Source organism: Heterodontus francisci, chromosome 3 (assembly GCF_036365525.1).
Source record: "Heterodontus francisci isolate sHetFra1 chromosome 3, sHetFra1.hap1, whole genome shotgun sequence".
In the NCBI taxonomy this organism is placed as follows: Eukaryota; Metazoa; Chordata; class Chondrichthyes; order Heterodontiformes; family Heterodontidae; genus Heterodontus; species Heterodontus francisci.
In genome coordinates this window covers 175,223,245-175,238,220 of record NC_090373.1, presented here as the reverse complement: position 1 = coordinate 175,238,220, position 14,976 = coordinate 175,223,245, and the positions used below count along the sequence as shown (strand labels likewise).

The 14,976-nt window shown below is 41.8% G+C and overlaps 1 protein-coding gene across 3 annotated transcripts in view; it reads left to right on the top strand.

The window, feature by feature from the left end:
• The window catches only part of babam2 (BRISC and BRCA1 A complex member 2), a 306,145-nt gene that overhangs the window by 276,302 nt on the left and 14,867 nt on the right, over positions 1-14,976 (top strand). For all 3 annotated transcript variants that reach the window (XM_068027726.1, XM_068027723.1, XM_068027724.1), the window contains one exon: positions 6,289-6,371. In XM_068027726.1, coding sequence (XP_067883827.1) covers positions 6,289-6,371 — 83 coding nt within the window. The remainder of the gene's footprint in view (positions 1-6,288; positions 6,372-14,976) is intronic.

Here is a 14,976-nt window from a genome sequence, read left to right as displayed (position 1 = left end):
GTGAAGGTCTTTGACAACCCAATTCTTGAAGATAGGAGCCATTTAGCATTGAATGGGTGGTTAAACATTTTAATGTATCTTCCCCAAAACTAGTCCAGACGTGACGATGGGATTAGTCTGCAACAGTCATGATGTTTATTTGCAGTACAGGAGGGGTCACATGACTTCTTACTCCCGCTTGTGTGCAACAAAATGGATCAATTTTTTGGAGTTTAATTCATCAGTTCATTTTTGCAGTTCATAACTGCTCCAGTTCACTTTAGTTCATAACTGTTTCTATCGTGAGCGCAACAGCTACTATTGAATTTGCTTTCACCACCTCCAAATCACAGCAACTCGCATGGTAATTTTTTTCCCCTTACGTCGCCTTTTTTCAATCACCTTAAATCTATGCCCTCTGGTTACATTAGGAACAATTTCTCCTTATTTACTTTATTCAACCATTCATGATTTGTGACACATCTCCATCAAATCTCCTTTTAACATTTGCTGCTCGAAGGAGAACCCAAACTTTTCCAGATTCTCACCTTAACTCCACATCCCTAGTACTGTTCTAGTAAATCTCCCCTGCATTTTTCCAAGGCTTTGACATCCTTCCTAAAGCCAATGATCCCATATATTTTTAATGGCCATCTCAACTTGTCCTACTGCCTTCAAAGATTTGTGTACATACATCCCCAGGCCTCTCTGTTTCTGCATCCCCTTTAAAAGTGTACCATTGTATTGCCTCTCCTCATTCCTCTTATCAAAATGTATAGCAACAAATGGGCGGCGCAGTGGTTAGCACCACAGCCTCACAGCTCCAGGGACCCGAGTTCAATTCTGGGTACTGCCTGTGCGGAGTTTGCAAGTTCTCCCTGTGACCGCGTGGGTTTTCGCCGGGTGCTCCGGTTTCCTCCCACTGCCAAAGACTTGCAGGTGATAGGTAAATTGGCCATTGTAAATTGCCCCGAGTGTAGGTAGGTGGTAGGGAATATGGGATTACTGTAGGGTTAGTATAAATGGGTGGTTGTTGGTCGGCACAGACTCGGTGGGCCGAAGGGCCTGTTTCAGTGCTGTATCTCTAAATAAATAAACAACTTGCATTTATATACCGCTTTTCATGTCGTAAAACATTCCAAGGTGCTTCACAGAATCATTTTCAAACAAAATTTGACACTAAGCACATAAGGAGATATTAGGGCAGATGACTAAAAGCTTGGTCAAAGAGGTATGTTTTAAGGAACGTCTTAAAGGAGGAAAGAGGTAGAGAGATTTAGGGAGCGAATTAGAGAGCTTAGGACTTTTGCAGCTGAAGGCGCAGCCACTACTGTGGACTTTAGAATTAAAGGAGCTCCGATATCTCAGGGTTGTAAGGCTGGAGTAAATTACAGAGATGGGGATGGCTGAGGACATGGAGGGATTTAAAAATAAGGATGAGAATTTTAAAATTGAGGCATTGCTCAACCAGGAGCCAGTGTAGTGAGTACAGGGGGGATGGGTAAACTGGTCTTGGTGATACGGTAGCACAGTTTCGGATGAGCTCAAGTTCATGAAAGGTGAAAGATGGGACACCACCAGCCAGGAGTTCATTGGAATAGTCACACTTGTCTACTTTAAATTTCATTTGCCATCTGTCTGCTCATTTCACCAGCCTGTCCATGTCTGCCTGAAGTCTGCTACTATCCTACTCATTGTTTACTATATTTTTGAGTTTCATGTTATCTGCGGACTTTGAAATTGTGCCCCCTATACCCAAGTCTAGGTCATTTTTATATATCAAAAAGAGCGATGGTTGATACCCACCCCAAGAACATCATTGTATACTCCCCCCCCCCCCCCCCCCCCCCCAAATCTTAATGCCGTGACACCCATATCCTAAGAATTATTTTTAAAAAGCAAGGAAATATAGACTGAAAGGCAAAAGATGATGCTATCTATGAGGCCACCAAACACTGTCTCCATCATTCCCTTTGTTGCCTTCCTATCCAGAATCTGCAAGATCTGATAGTAAGAAGTCAGTCTTGCAATTTCATTGAGTCCCTCCTATCTGCAGATACTCGTTATATCAGCCCTTCTCCTGCAAGTAAATAGGACATGGACATATGTTCTTTTAATGAATGTAGGAGAAGAGGTATTTGACCCAAGTAAACATAGAGCATGTGATCAGTGTGCTTGCTGTTTCACTCATTTAATATCCCAGCAGTTAAGCATGGTGCCCTTGAAAAAGATGAATATATTTGTGGATTTGGAAAGTGCATGAGTAGTTAACAGCATGCTGTGATACAGTAACAGACTTGTAGTGAAATATCATTGAATTGCAATGTACAGTTCCACTTCGAAAAGAACCAAAATGTGAGCACAACTCACCTTGGCAACCTCCTTAAGACCTGCAAACTTCTTCCTGACTTGATCTAAGATTCTTAGAGCAGCTTCCCCTTTCTACCTTCCATCTACACGGCTTTGGCTGTCACTAAATGGGTGGTCCTCTGCCCCAAAAGGGACCACCCTTTTTTCTGGGACCAGCAGTGGCATCTCCAATGACACTTCAATAAATGAAGCCGTTGGCCCAATATTTACTCAGGGCCCTAAAGAGAGTTGGGGGAGGATTTCCAGATAAGCAACCCAGTAGTCAAGATTTCTAGGATGCTGACATTAACTATAAGACATTTTTAACATTTTTTCTGTCGGCTTGCCAACCAACTGCCCTATCGGGCAGGAAAGCAACGAAGGAGCAGATGCCAGGTACATAGGAGATTGCTGGAGGAGGTAGTCAGGAGTGGGTGAGAGGAGTTGGAGATTGGTGGATTGCTGGGCAGACGGGCACAGTCATCTGATTGTGGGGTCTGTAAAGAGATTTCCTTGTTAGGTCTGGAGAAAACACTCCTGCTCCTGGCCCACAAGCAGTGCTATAGATGTACTTATTTGATGGATCCTGTCCCTCACCACCTACTTCCTGGCGGTTTTTCCAAACCCTGGCTAACCTGGCCTTCATGGGTTAAAAATAAAAATCCTGTAAAAATGGAGATACATAGCCTCTTGAAAAGCTTTTACTGGTTGACACGCCTCCTGAAAGCAGATTGTTCACATGCCCCCGACCTGCCTCTGTTAAAATTGGAAGTAGATGGGTTGAGGACTTGATAAGATTTTAAAGACTTTTACTTCACTCGCACCCCAACCCACCCATACTTGAAGTTTAAAGATCTCTCCTTCAGTCTTCTTGCAATCTTTTCAGTAGATAGTGAGTGAGCAGAATCCCTTTAAGAGGTGTTTTTGAGGATTTTTCTTCCCTTTGCTCATCTGCCCTCCAATGCAGTATCCATTTGCACAAGGATGTGCCACAATAAAATTTAAATGAGCTGATCTAGCATTATATCACAGTCTTGCATACCTAGTGCCTGAGGAGTAATGGCCCCAACAACACTACACTAGAAGCACATTATTAGTCCCACAGAGCTGCTTTATTGCAACTTTAAAAAAAAATATTAGGACATGTGAATGTGATGATAATTTGGCAATAATATACAGAAATATAATTCTAGAGTGAAGTAAAAGTGAAATATCCTTCAGCAATCCTCAGTTTAATGTAGGAAAAATAATGGACATTATGCATTCCTGATCCTTATGTTAGTGGAAGCAGATGAGAAATATAGGAGGTAATGGGTGGTATATTTGAAGGAATGTTGGCTTTTTGCTATCAGGTCCTGTGTTATAACCTTTCTGCTGCTGAGAATTTTTGGAATTTCAATTATTTTCCATAAAAACAAATTTTCTGGTTTTGGCTGGATTTTCTGAAAGAGGCTAAATCTCCAAAGATATGGGATGAAATTTTCTCTTTCTCACGTGTATATTGCACTATCTGTGTTTATGTAAAAAATATCTATTTTCACTTGCATTATTACTACTCAGAGATTTTGTCTGCTAAGGTTCTGGATACAAACTCCTCTATGACTTGAGCATATAATCTGAGCTGACACTCCAGTGTAGTACTGAAGGAGCCTTAAGTTGTTTGGGGTGCCATCTTTCAGATGAGATGTTAAACCAAGATCCCCATCCACCACTGCTCAAATAGATGTCAAGGATCCCAGGATACTGTTCAAGTAAGAGCAGAGTTCCGCCCTTCCTCCCTCAACACCACCTAGAAAAAGATTATCTAGTCATTCATTCATTTACTATTTCTGTAGTCTTGCTGAACACAAATTGACTGCTGTTTGTCGATGCCCAGTTAACCACTTCATACTGTATTTTTGGTATTGGCTCCACACTGACGAGGACATTGCACTAGTACCAAAAGTGCAATATACAAGTAGCATGATTGGTGTAAAATGAGAATTGGATCCCTTGTGAAAGTTATGCATTTCAGAAGTAGGTTATTTAGTACAAAAAAAATGAAAATTGGGGCACAGGACCACTTAAATTAGTGCATAAGTCAAAAACAAGTATCACTAATTGACTGACTGAATAATCCTTATATTATGTACAAGCTACAATTGTTAAATAGAATTACATAGACTACATTACACAGGAACAGGCTATTCAGCCCAACTAGTCCATGTCGGTCTTTATGCTGCACTCTTCCTCCTCCCATCTTTTCTCATCTAACTTTATCATAAGCCTCTATTCCCTTCTCCCTCATATGCTTATCTAGCTTCCCCTTAAATGCATCTATATTCTTTGCCTCACCTACTCCCTGTAAGTTCCACATTCTTGCCACTCTTTGGCTAAAGATGTTTCTTCTGAATTCCCTGTTTGATGTCTTGGTGACTGGTACGACCTCAGTGAGACCGTTAACATTAAAATGCGAGGTATGAACCACACCCTTCACCGCAACCGCCCCCCCCCCCCCCCCCCCAAGACCAATTTAAAGAATTACACATTAAAATAAAAGCAAAATACTGCGGATAATGGAAATCTGAAATAAAAACCAAGTGTTGGAAATACTCAGCAGGTCTGGCAGCATCTATGGAGAGAGAAACAGAGTTAATATTTCAGGTCTGTGACCTGAGGTTGCAATGGGTTGGACATCCCAAACACGGGGCGGCACAGTGGCGCAGTGGTTAGCACCGCCGCCTCACAGCTCCAGCGACCCGGGTTCAATTCCAGGCGCTGCCTGTGTGGAGTTTGCAAGTTCTCCCTGTGTCTGCGTGGGTTTCCTCCGGGTGCTCCGGTTTCCTCCCACAAGCCAAAAGACTTGCAGGTTGGTAGGTAAATTGGCCATTATAAATTGCCCCTAGTATAGGTAGGTGGTAGGGAAATACAGGGACAGGTGGGGATGTGGTAGGGATATGGAATTAGTGTAGGATTAGTATAAATGGGTGGTTGATGGTCGGCACAGACTCGGTGGGCCGAAGGGCCTGTTTCAGTGCTGTATCTCTAAAAAAAAAAACTTTCTGAAAGTCAATGTCCTTTTCGCTCACTTCTCCGAGCACTTTCAACCTGGAAGTCCATGAATAAGGCAATTCCTGGTGGGCTTTTACTTATCTGCAAACCTCAACTCTCAGACAGGTTCAAATCTTCGTAGACTTTCACTGTATCAGTATTCTCTGAGAGCAAATGTTCTCTCTCTCTCCCTTGAGGCTGCCTCCGCTGGTTGTCTTCCTTTATTACAGCTGCTCTGAGACTTCCACCGCTGGTTTCCTTTCTTACAGCCTGTCTGCCTTCAGAAAATGTGTTAGATTTATCTGGAATCAAACGTCAACAGCTTATTGTCCTTTTTCAATATGCCAAGTCCAGAGGTCTGGTTTCAGCCTAGCCACGTGGGCCTTCCATTGTTTCACGATGTTAACAGCTGCCTGGTATATTTGCATCCTCAGAATCACTGAATCCTTGTATATGATACAAAAGTCTGGGAGGGTGGAACCCATTGTTGTTCAGTGTTTTTCCTGCAGTCTCTTTTTTTTCAAAAAAAGATATTTGATCTGTGTTCTCTGTTGTCCTGGTAACCAAGATTTCTGTCTTATCCTTAAGCAGAGTGGATGTGAGGTCACCTGACTTCTCAGACTCCATCTTAAACTTTTAAAAATCACAATGTTTAAAACATAATCATGCTACAACATCCAGCGTTCATAACTGTGTCTTATATTGATGGTCTCTAGTTTTGCTGTTTCCTAGAAGTGGAAACACACACTCTGCACTAGATCAAAATCTTTCAAAATTTTAAAGACCTTTATTAGGTCACTCCTCAGCCCTCCCTGTTTATCCTTTCCTGATTTGTGTGACTTTGCAATTCTGGTATCATCCTTGTAAATCTGTTTTACCACTTTTATGTTGCTTTGATTCACTGGTACTAATTTGCCTTTTCTTTTCCAGAGGTGTTGTGGAGTATGATGCTGAAGGATTCACCAAACTTACGTTATTATTAATGTGGAAAGACTTTTGTTTTTTAGTTCATAGTAAGTATCTTTTAAAATGGAAACTTGCATGTTTAGGAATGCTGGAGTGTTTAGGAATGTTTTAACTGTTTGTGCCAAAGTATTCCATATCCTCATCATCATCTGTAAACCACACTTTGATTTCTTCTGTGCTCATCTTACATTTGCACCTTATCATTAACAAAGGAACAATCTATCACTTATTAAAGCTCTTCATAATCTTGAAGATCTCTATCAGATCACCTCAGTTCTCGTGGGGGGAAAAGATCTAACTTCTCAAGTCTCTCTTCATGGCTGTAACTTATCGGTATCATGTTAATGATGTCACAGAATCGTCTTTTTAAGAGAAGCTTCATTTTGTATACCGTGACAGGACCAGGAGGGAAGTCATTAGAAGAGTTTGTTCTCTCGCATTTCCATTCTACAATCCTGCCCCTCGTCCATATACTTGCATCATAAAGGGCAGGTATCTCTTTTGTGGCTCCCAAACAAATGTACCCAACTGAATCATAAAATTCCAGTAAACAGTCAAATTGCTTCCCATTATGTAAAATAATAATTCATAATTCTAATCCACATATTTAGCTTTTCAATGCTCTGCTCACTAAATGTCAATAAATTGTCTAGTTTCGCTCAAACACAGCAACACATGCTCTTTGTTTTTATGGTTTCTGCTTGTAAATTAAGCATTGTTCCTCAAGACAAATGTTTTTAGGGTTAACACATTATGGCAGAGGAGTAACTTGTTATGTTAAAAATTATTGCAGTTTTGTATTTGTTTTTCCTATTTAGAATAAAAGGAAAATGAGCAATTCAGTGATGTGAAAACTACAGTTTTATGTAAATTGCCGGCACCATTCTGGAACTGAACTGTATTTACTGGACTGTGCTTATAATGTAGCTACCAGTCCGAGACTGGCAAGAGTTAATCTCAGCCTTCCAGTACCTGATTTATGCTAGTAGAGTTCTATATATGTGTGTTTATCCATGTCAAGCTTATAAATTTAAAATATTTTAACTGAACACCACTAAGCATTTTTAAAAATCTACTTTAACACATCACTAGACTTGTAGACCTGGTGGTGTCAAGCGTGCTTTTGTGAGACAGCCTACTTGAGAGGTGTTTCATCATGCCGTTGTGGAATCGGGAAGATACCTCACTCTGTATTTATGAAGGGACACTTTGACCTTTCCTCTCCCCCCACCACTCCACATCCTGCCCAACCCAGTGAAGAAAGTTGTGACGTGGAATTTGTCACATTTTACTGCTACCATTTTAGCTTGCCTGAGATGAGGCCTAGGAAGGCCACCCATCCCAGAAGAGCTGAGGCCAAATTTCAAAGGCATGTGCATCTCAATAATATCGAGCTATTTTAATTGAGGGTCTAACTGAGGGTTACATTGTCTCCAGTGCACCAGCAAAAGGTGACTGCTCCTGGGATCCTGGCCACAGGACACCCAGGTTAGTTTAATATTTTTTAATTTTTTAAATCAGTGCTCCTGCTGACCCCACAAGGTACTGTTACGACCATGTAGTTATGATAAACCTATTCAATTCTCCTGAGAATCAAGTTCTAGATGGATGCAGGTCTGAGATGATTGTAGATTTCTCTCGCAATTGAAGGTTCTGTTGAAGACGGTGCGTTACTTCTAGCTCTCACTGCTGTATAATGTAGATGTCAGATTTTTTTCAGCAGGGCATGTGTTTTCTGGCTTGCTGGAACGCCAACTGTTCTGACATTGCCTCTTGCTCCTGGGTGAGTGTCTCTCTCTCTCTGGCTGTCTTTTTTAAGGTAAAACTGTGTCACCTCTCACCTCCTGGTCGGAGACATTCTCCTCTGTTCCCCATGGTGATTGCATATTGGCACAGGACATGGCTACTTCACAGCTCCTTTGTTTCAGAAGAAGACATTCAATTCATGCAATATTTTTAGGATAGGTGTAAAATGGGTTCAGTTAACACCTTCAGGCTTTGAAGATTTGTCCTTTGTGCCAGACGGTTTGAATACACAAAAGGCCAATCCCCTTTTCTTCAGTGGCCGTTTTGGATCTTTGTTCACTTTTTAAAATAAAGATTCATTTTTTTTTAAAGATAAAGTCTGTTTTTCATAACTCTTATGACTTAGTCCATGATTGTTGTATCATCACACTGCTGATGTGCGTGACAATACCTTGGGTATTCCCCGGCCTGGGCTTCCTAGTACTATCACAGATTTTTAGGATTTCTCTAGTTCTGCTTGCCAGCCTCCATTTATTACTGATCTTGCCAGGACCATTTCTCTGGGTCTTAGGGGCCAGGCCCCGTGAACTTTGGTTTTGGGTAGGAGCCAGTTCCTGGAAGTCTTAAGGAGGCCAGGAGTTCAAGTCTCACATTTTGGGTGCCAGAGGGTTGGCCCCATTTTTCCCTTCACACCCCCAATTCCTGCCCCAAGTTGAGGTTTATTGCTAATATCAGTACAGATGAAACTTCATTGTTAACTCAGCTGTCTTCGTGACCAATTTTTTTCTTTCACAGGGAACGGTTGTACTAAATCAGAACATTCTTTGTTTAATTCACTGGAGCCACTCAACTTTAAAATCACTGTAGTGTATTTTGCACAACCTGTGGTGCTATTTTGGTTTTCTTATCCAAACTGTGCAGTATGACTTTACACACTTGTATATTATGTTTTGATCTGTTTGCCTGTTAGCAAAATATGTTGTCAGCAAGCTACCTTGAACCTGATAGAGTGGAACTGAAGAATTTCCTAATAGGTTTCTAGTTTAGGAATCAGTACATGCCCAAAGTTCTTAATAACTTGAGGATAGAAGTGAATTTCACAGAATCATAGAATTGTTACAGCACAGAAGGAGGCCATTTAGCCCATCGAGTCTGCGCCGGCTCTCCAAAAGAGCAATTTACCTCGTGCCACTCCCTGGCCTTCTCCCCGTAGCCCTGCACATTCTTCCTTTTTGGATAACAATCCAATTCCCTCTTGAATGCCTGGATTGAATCTGCCTCCACCACACTCTCAGGCAGTCTGTTCCAGATCCTAAGCGCTCCCTGTGTGGAAAAGTTTTTCCTCATGTCACTATTGCTTTTTTTGTCAATTACCTTAAATCCATGCCCTCTTGATCTCGATCCCTCCACCAATGGGAACAGTTTTTCCCTACCTACCCTGTCCAGACTTCACATGATTTTAAGTACCTCTATCAAATTTCCTCTCAACCTTCTCTTCAAGGAAAACAGTCCCAACCTCTCCAATCTATCCACGTAACTGAAGTTCCTCATCCCTGGAACCATTCTCGTAAACCTTTTCTGCACTCGCTCCAGTGACTTCACATCTTTCCTTAAGTGTGGCACCCAGAACTGGACACAGTACTCCAGTTGAGGCCGAAAAGTGTTTTTTATACTGGTTTTTAACTTAACTTACTTGCTTTTGTACTCTATTCCCCTATTAATGAAGCCTAGGATGCTATATGTTCTATTAACCACGCTCTCAACCTAGTTCAGTGATTTATGCACATATACACCCCAGTCCTTCTGCTCCTGCACCCCCTTTATAATTGCACCCTTTATTTTATATTGTCTGGAGTTCTTCCTACTAAAATAAACCACTTCACATTTCTCTGCACTAAATTTCATCTGCCACTTATCCGCCCATTCCACCAACCTATGTCCATTTCAAGTTCTACACCAGCCTCCTCACATTTCACAATGTTTCCAAGTTTTGTATCATTAGCAGATTTTTAAATTGTGTCTTGTACACCAAGGTCTAAGTTATTAATATATATCAGGAACTGCAAGAGTCCTAACACTGACCTTGGGGAACTCCACTACAAACCTTTCTCCAGTCCAAAAAAAAAGCCATTAACCTCTCTTTCCTGTCATTCAGCCAATTTTGTATCCCTGTTACTACTGTCACTTTTATTCCGTGAGCTATAACTTTGCTCACAAGTCTGTGGTGTGGCACTTTATTAAATGCTTTTTGGATGTCCATGTACACCACATCAACAGCATTCCCCTGATCTACCTTCTCTGTGATTTAAACACATAATTCTAGGAAACATTCTGAAATCCACCATTTTGTTTCGGCAAAACCCAATTTGATTTCTGTATCTGAAATTGTGTGAAAAATAGAGTCATAGAGTTATACAGCACATAGTGTCTGTGCCGGCCATCAAACACCTATCTATTCTGATCCCATTTTCCAGCATTTGGCCCGTAGCCTTGTATGCTATGGCGTTTCAAGTGCTCATCTAAATGCTTCTTAAATGTTGTGAGGTTTCCTGCCTCTACCACCACTTCAGGCAGTGTGTTCCAAATTCCAACCACCCTCTGGGTGAAAAAGATTTTCCTCAAATCCCCTCTAAACCTCCTACCCCTTACCTTAAATCAATGCCCCCTGGTTATTGACACCTCCGCTAAGGGAAAACGTTTCTTCCTATCTATCATAGAGTCAAACTTTTCAAGATTTGTGCAACAGTTCTATTTTTAATACTCTCCAACAACAACTTTCTAAATCATTAAACTCAGCAGAGGCTTTGTGCTAAAACAAATTGTACTCTCAACAAACACTCCTTTTTAATTTGTTGTTTTAATACATTATATGTATAATACACTTCTGTAAAGCTATCTTTGGGAGCCATATGCAAAGAATGTTCCAGCAAGTATTGTGTGTTACCTTTTTATATGGATGCTTTAATTTTAAGCAGTTGTGAACAATGGCCGGGATTTTGTCTTTGTGACGAGGGTCTCGACCACCAGCAAAAGCGCCAGCGAGAGCCTCGCATCACCTCCTCTGGGGAAGACCCACCGGATCAAGTGCCAATTAGGCACCTAAGTGGACAGCAGCGGACGTTTCGCCTGTTGAGAGCTGTTGGTCAATCAGAGGCCGGCAGATCTTTAACTGAGCAGTGCCACTGCAGAGACGGTGGCTCTGCCGGTTGAGCACCCACCCAAGGCTCTGGACCCAAGCAACAGCTAAGTCTCAGCGGAGGGGTTTCGTAGACTGGGGGTCACGGGGGAGACGGTCAGCAGCAAGGGCAGGGGTTTGGCTCTCAGCGTGCCCCGTCCCCTTCCCAGCCGGATCCCTCATTCAGGCACTAAGTGCCTTTTAGTGAGGAACACCCCCTACAACCACCCCAGAGCCGGCAATCTTTGCTGCCTGTGCAGCGACAGGCCTGCCCGCCGCTGGGCTAATTCCGACGGCGGTGGGATGGAGCCCTTAATTGGGCATTAACTGCCCTCTTAAGGGCCTTAATTGGTTTTGGGGCAGGAAGGCCGTTCACAGGCCTTTCCTCTCCAGATTTAATTTTGGTGGAGGCGGGAAGGTGGTTGGGTCCCCCGCCCCGCCACCATCCTGCCCATTTTTATGCTCCCCACCTCCAGACCCGACGTGGGGGAGAGCATAAAGTTCCCCCAAATGTTTCTTCTTTGACAGTTGAGCTATATAGGGGGTGAAGCTTGTCTTAGGCGATAGCAAATTGGAAGCCAGTTTTACACTGCACTCAATATTCCTTTCCATACATTTTCTTTCAGAATTAAGAGCCTTATTCACAAGTGAAGACACCTTGCCCCTTCCCGAAGCCTCCTTGCCATGCTATACATTTCACCAGCTACCCCAACCAAACCCCAGTGGTACATAGCTCTTACCATAAAGTCACACTTTGATCTCTCCTCCTTTCTCCTTTAGCACTATCTTCCATCAAGCACTCCTCTTTGAATTCCTCATTGTCTATCAGCCCACTCCAGATTTCTCCCTTAGATGTCCCTCCTTTCTGCTCTCATGCTCTGCATTAAGCAGAGGCTCAATCTCTATCTCAGCTTTTCTTGCCGTCCTGTTCTTCCTAAATATCTCCCTTCACAATAATTTTTCGATCCATCGTCACCTCCTTCTCCTCAAATACCATACCTCTCTCCTTCAAAATCGGAATCATCCCCTATTCATAAGAACCTCTCTCCTTGCAAACTACTACCCCATCTCCATCCTCCCTTTCCTTTCCAAAGTGCTCACATAAGTTTTCACCTCCTAGACCTGTGCCCATCTCTCCCATAACTCCAAGTCTGAATACTTACAGTCAGGCTCCTACCCCAACAACAGCACTGAAATGGCCCTACTAAAGTCACACTCTCTGTGACTGTGCAGCATTATCCCTATTTGACCTCTACAAGCTTTAAAACGGCATCCTTCTCCATCTCTTATCCATTGTCCAGCTCTGTGCCACTTCCCTTGCTTGGCCCACCCTTACCTCTCCAATCAAAACCAGAACATTTCTGCCAATGAATTCTGTTCCCACCTCTACAGTATCATCTTGTATTTATATTGCACTTTAACGCAATAAAACGTCCCAAGTTTCTTCACAAGCATTATCAAGCAAAATTTGATACCAATCCACATAATGAGATAAAAACAAGAAATGCTGGTAATATGCAGCAGGTCTAGCAGCATCTATGGAGATAGAAGCAGAGTTAACATTTCAGGTCAGTGACCCTTCATTATAGTGAGATATATGGGCTAGTGGTGGTCAACGAATTTGATTTTAAGGTGCATCTTAAAGGCGGAAAGAGATATTTAGAGAGGACATTCCAGAGCTTAGGACCTTGGTAGCTGAAAGCACAGCTGCCAGAGGTGAAGTGATTAAAATCAGGGTTGCTGAAGAGCCAGAAATAACAGATCTCGGAGGGCTGTGGGGCTGGAGGAGTTACAGAGATAGGAAGGGGTGAGGCCATGGAGGGATTTGAAAACAAGAATGAGAATTTTAAAATCGAAGCATTGCTTAACCGGGAATAAGCAAATTTAGGGTGATGGTGGATGGGACATGGTGTGAGTTAGGACATCGGCAGCAGAGTTTTGGATGACCTCAAGGTTACAGACGGTAGAACGTGGGAGGTCAGCCATGAGTGCGTTGGACTAGTTAAGTCAATAGATAACAAAGGCACGACTGAAGGTTTCAGCAGTAGATGATCTGAGACAGAGATGGAATGAGGCGGTCTTAGTGATGGAGCAGATATGTGGTTGCGAACAGTCTACAGAGGGATGGTATGGACCCAGTGAGCCAAATGGTCTCCTTCTGTGCCATTATGACTGAGTAGGTGACTATAGGCTACTAACAATCCATCCAACAAACAGTATTCTATAAATGAAAATGATTCACTTATTTTTATTTTGTAGTGATATAAAAATGAATTTGGATCAGATATTGATTGGAGGAGCATTCTGTTTGTTTGCCTTGATGGTAGTACATGTTGAAGTATTATTTATTTACACTGCCTGGCATGTCCATATGAACTCTCCTTTAGTTTAATTTGAACAAAATGTTGGCAGGGCATCTTGGAGGGGTATTTGAAGGGGTAGTTACTGTGGAAATGTTCTGCCAGTTTCCACACACTTTTTCCTGCAGATTTCACTTTTCAGAAGTAGCGCTTTGTGTTTAAAACAAACTGCTTTGCATTATTTTAAGATCTTTCAATGTCTTCACTGAGACTGCAGTTCCCTTTTATATAGGCAAGCCTTTTTGCAATTGGGCAATAAAACATCCATTGTAGGTAAAGCTCACTGCTTAAAATTGTGAAGCAGTTTTTTTTTAAAAGTAGAAATTACATGTCCCTTTAAGGAAATGTGATTTGCTTTTTTCTACATTCTCCCATCCATGTTACTACTCATTACATTTATTCCATCTAAGTTTAGAGGGAGCGTTTGCTCAGTTTCTGGCTTCCACGTTTTCAGTTGGTTGACTCATCGGTAATCATGGAACTGAATTTCAAAAATAAATTACATTAAGAGGTGCAAGGTACCAGTGATGTCTGGGGTTATGATAGGAAGGTGTGCCATTAATGCAAGTTTCATTCTTCTCTTTGCTTTTTTTTTTAAACTTAGCAGTAATAAGTGATGATAGCATACCTTTTGATGCCTGTGCAACCCAAAACAGGCTTGCAAATCCTCAAGCCCTTTACTGGTCCAATTTGTTTATGTGGAAGCTGTCAGAATGCTGTGAAGTTTTGTTGTTTAGTTTGTCTGTTTTGCTTCCTTTTATAATGTGGATTTTTTTTGTCAGTAAAAGAATACAGCTCCAAATGATGAATCGTGAGTGTACCTTTGCTTCTTGCACCATCTTTCAGCTGCTTTTAGCTGGGCAATTAAGATAATCTGAGGTGCATTCTTTTCAGTAGTTGTGTTCCATGATGCTCCAGATCAACTAGAGTATACTTTTGGAGAGAGATCGATCTGTCTGATACTGACACTAACTCCTCTCCCATTCACCCAATTAAAGCAATCTGGCATTGTCTTTACTGTAAAGTAGCGAGGGCAGCTATGTAATGAACAAATACTGCTCCCAGAGAGGGGCAAGTTGATAATGGATTATTTTTGATAGACTTGAGAATGTCCGCATGGTATTCTGAAAACAAAATACTCAAAGCTTTTACAATAAAGAACTTTGGTTCTCTTCTTTCAAAAAAAAATTGTACTTAGACCAAAAAGGTGACTTTTTTTATCGAGAGAGAAAAAGGCTATTGGATCCCTTTTTAAACGCAACCTCACCTATTTGCCTTTTCACCTTATTTTGCCACCTTGCAGTATCCTTCAATCTTTCCTTTCTCCAGAAATGCAACCAATGTGTCATTCCTTATTCCACAAAACAATTA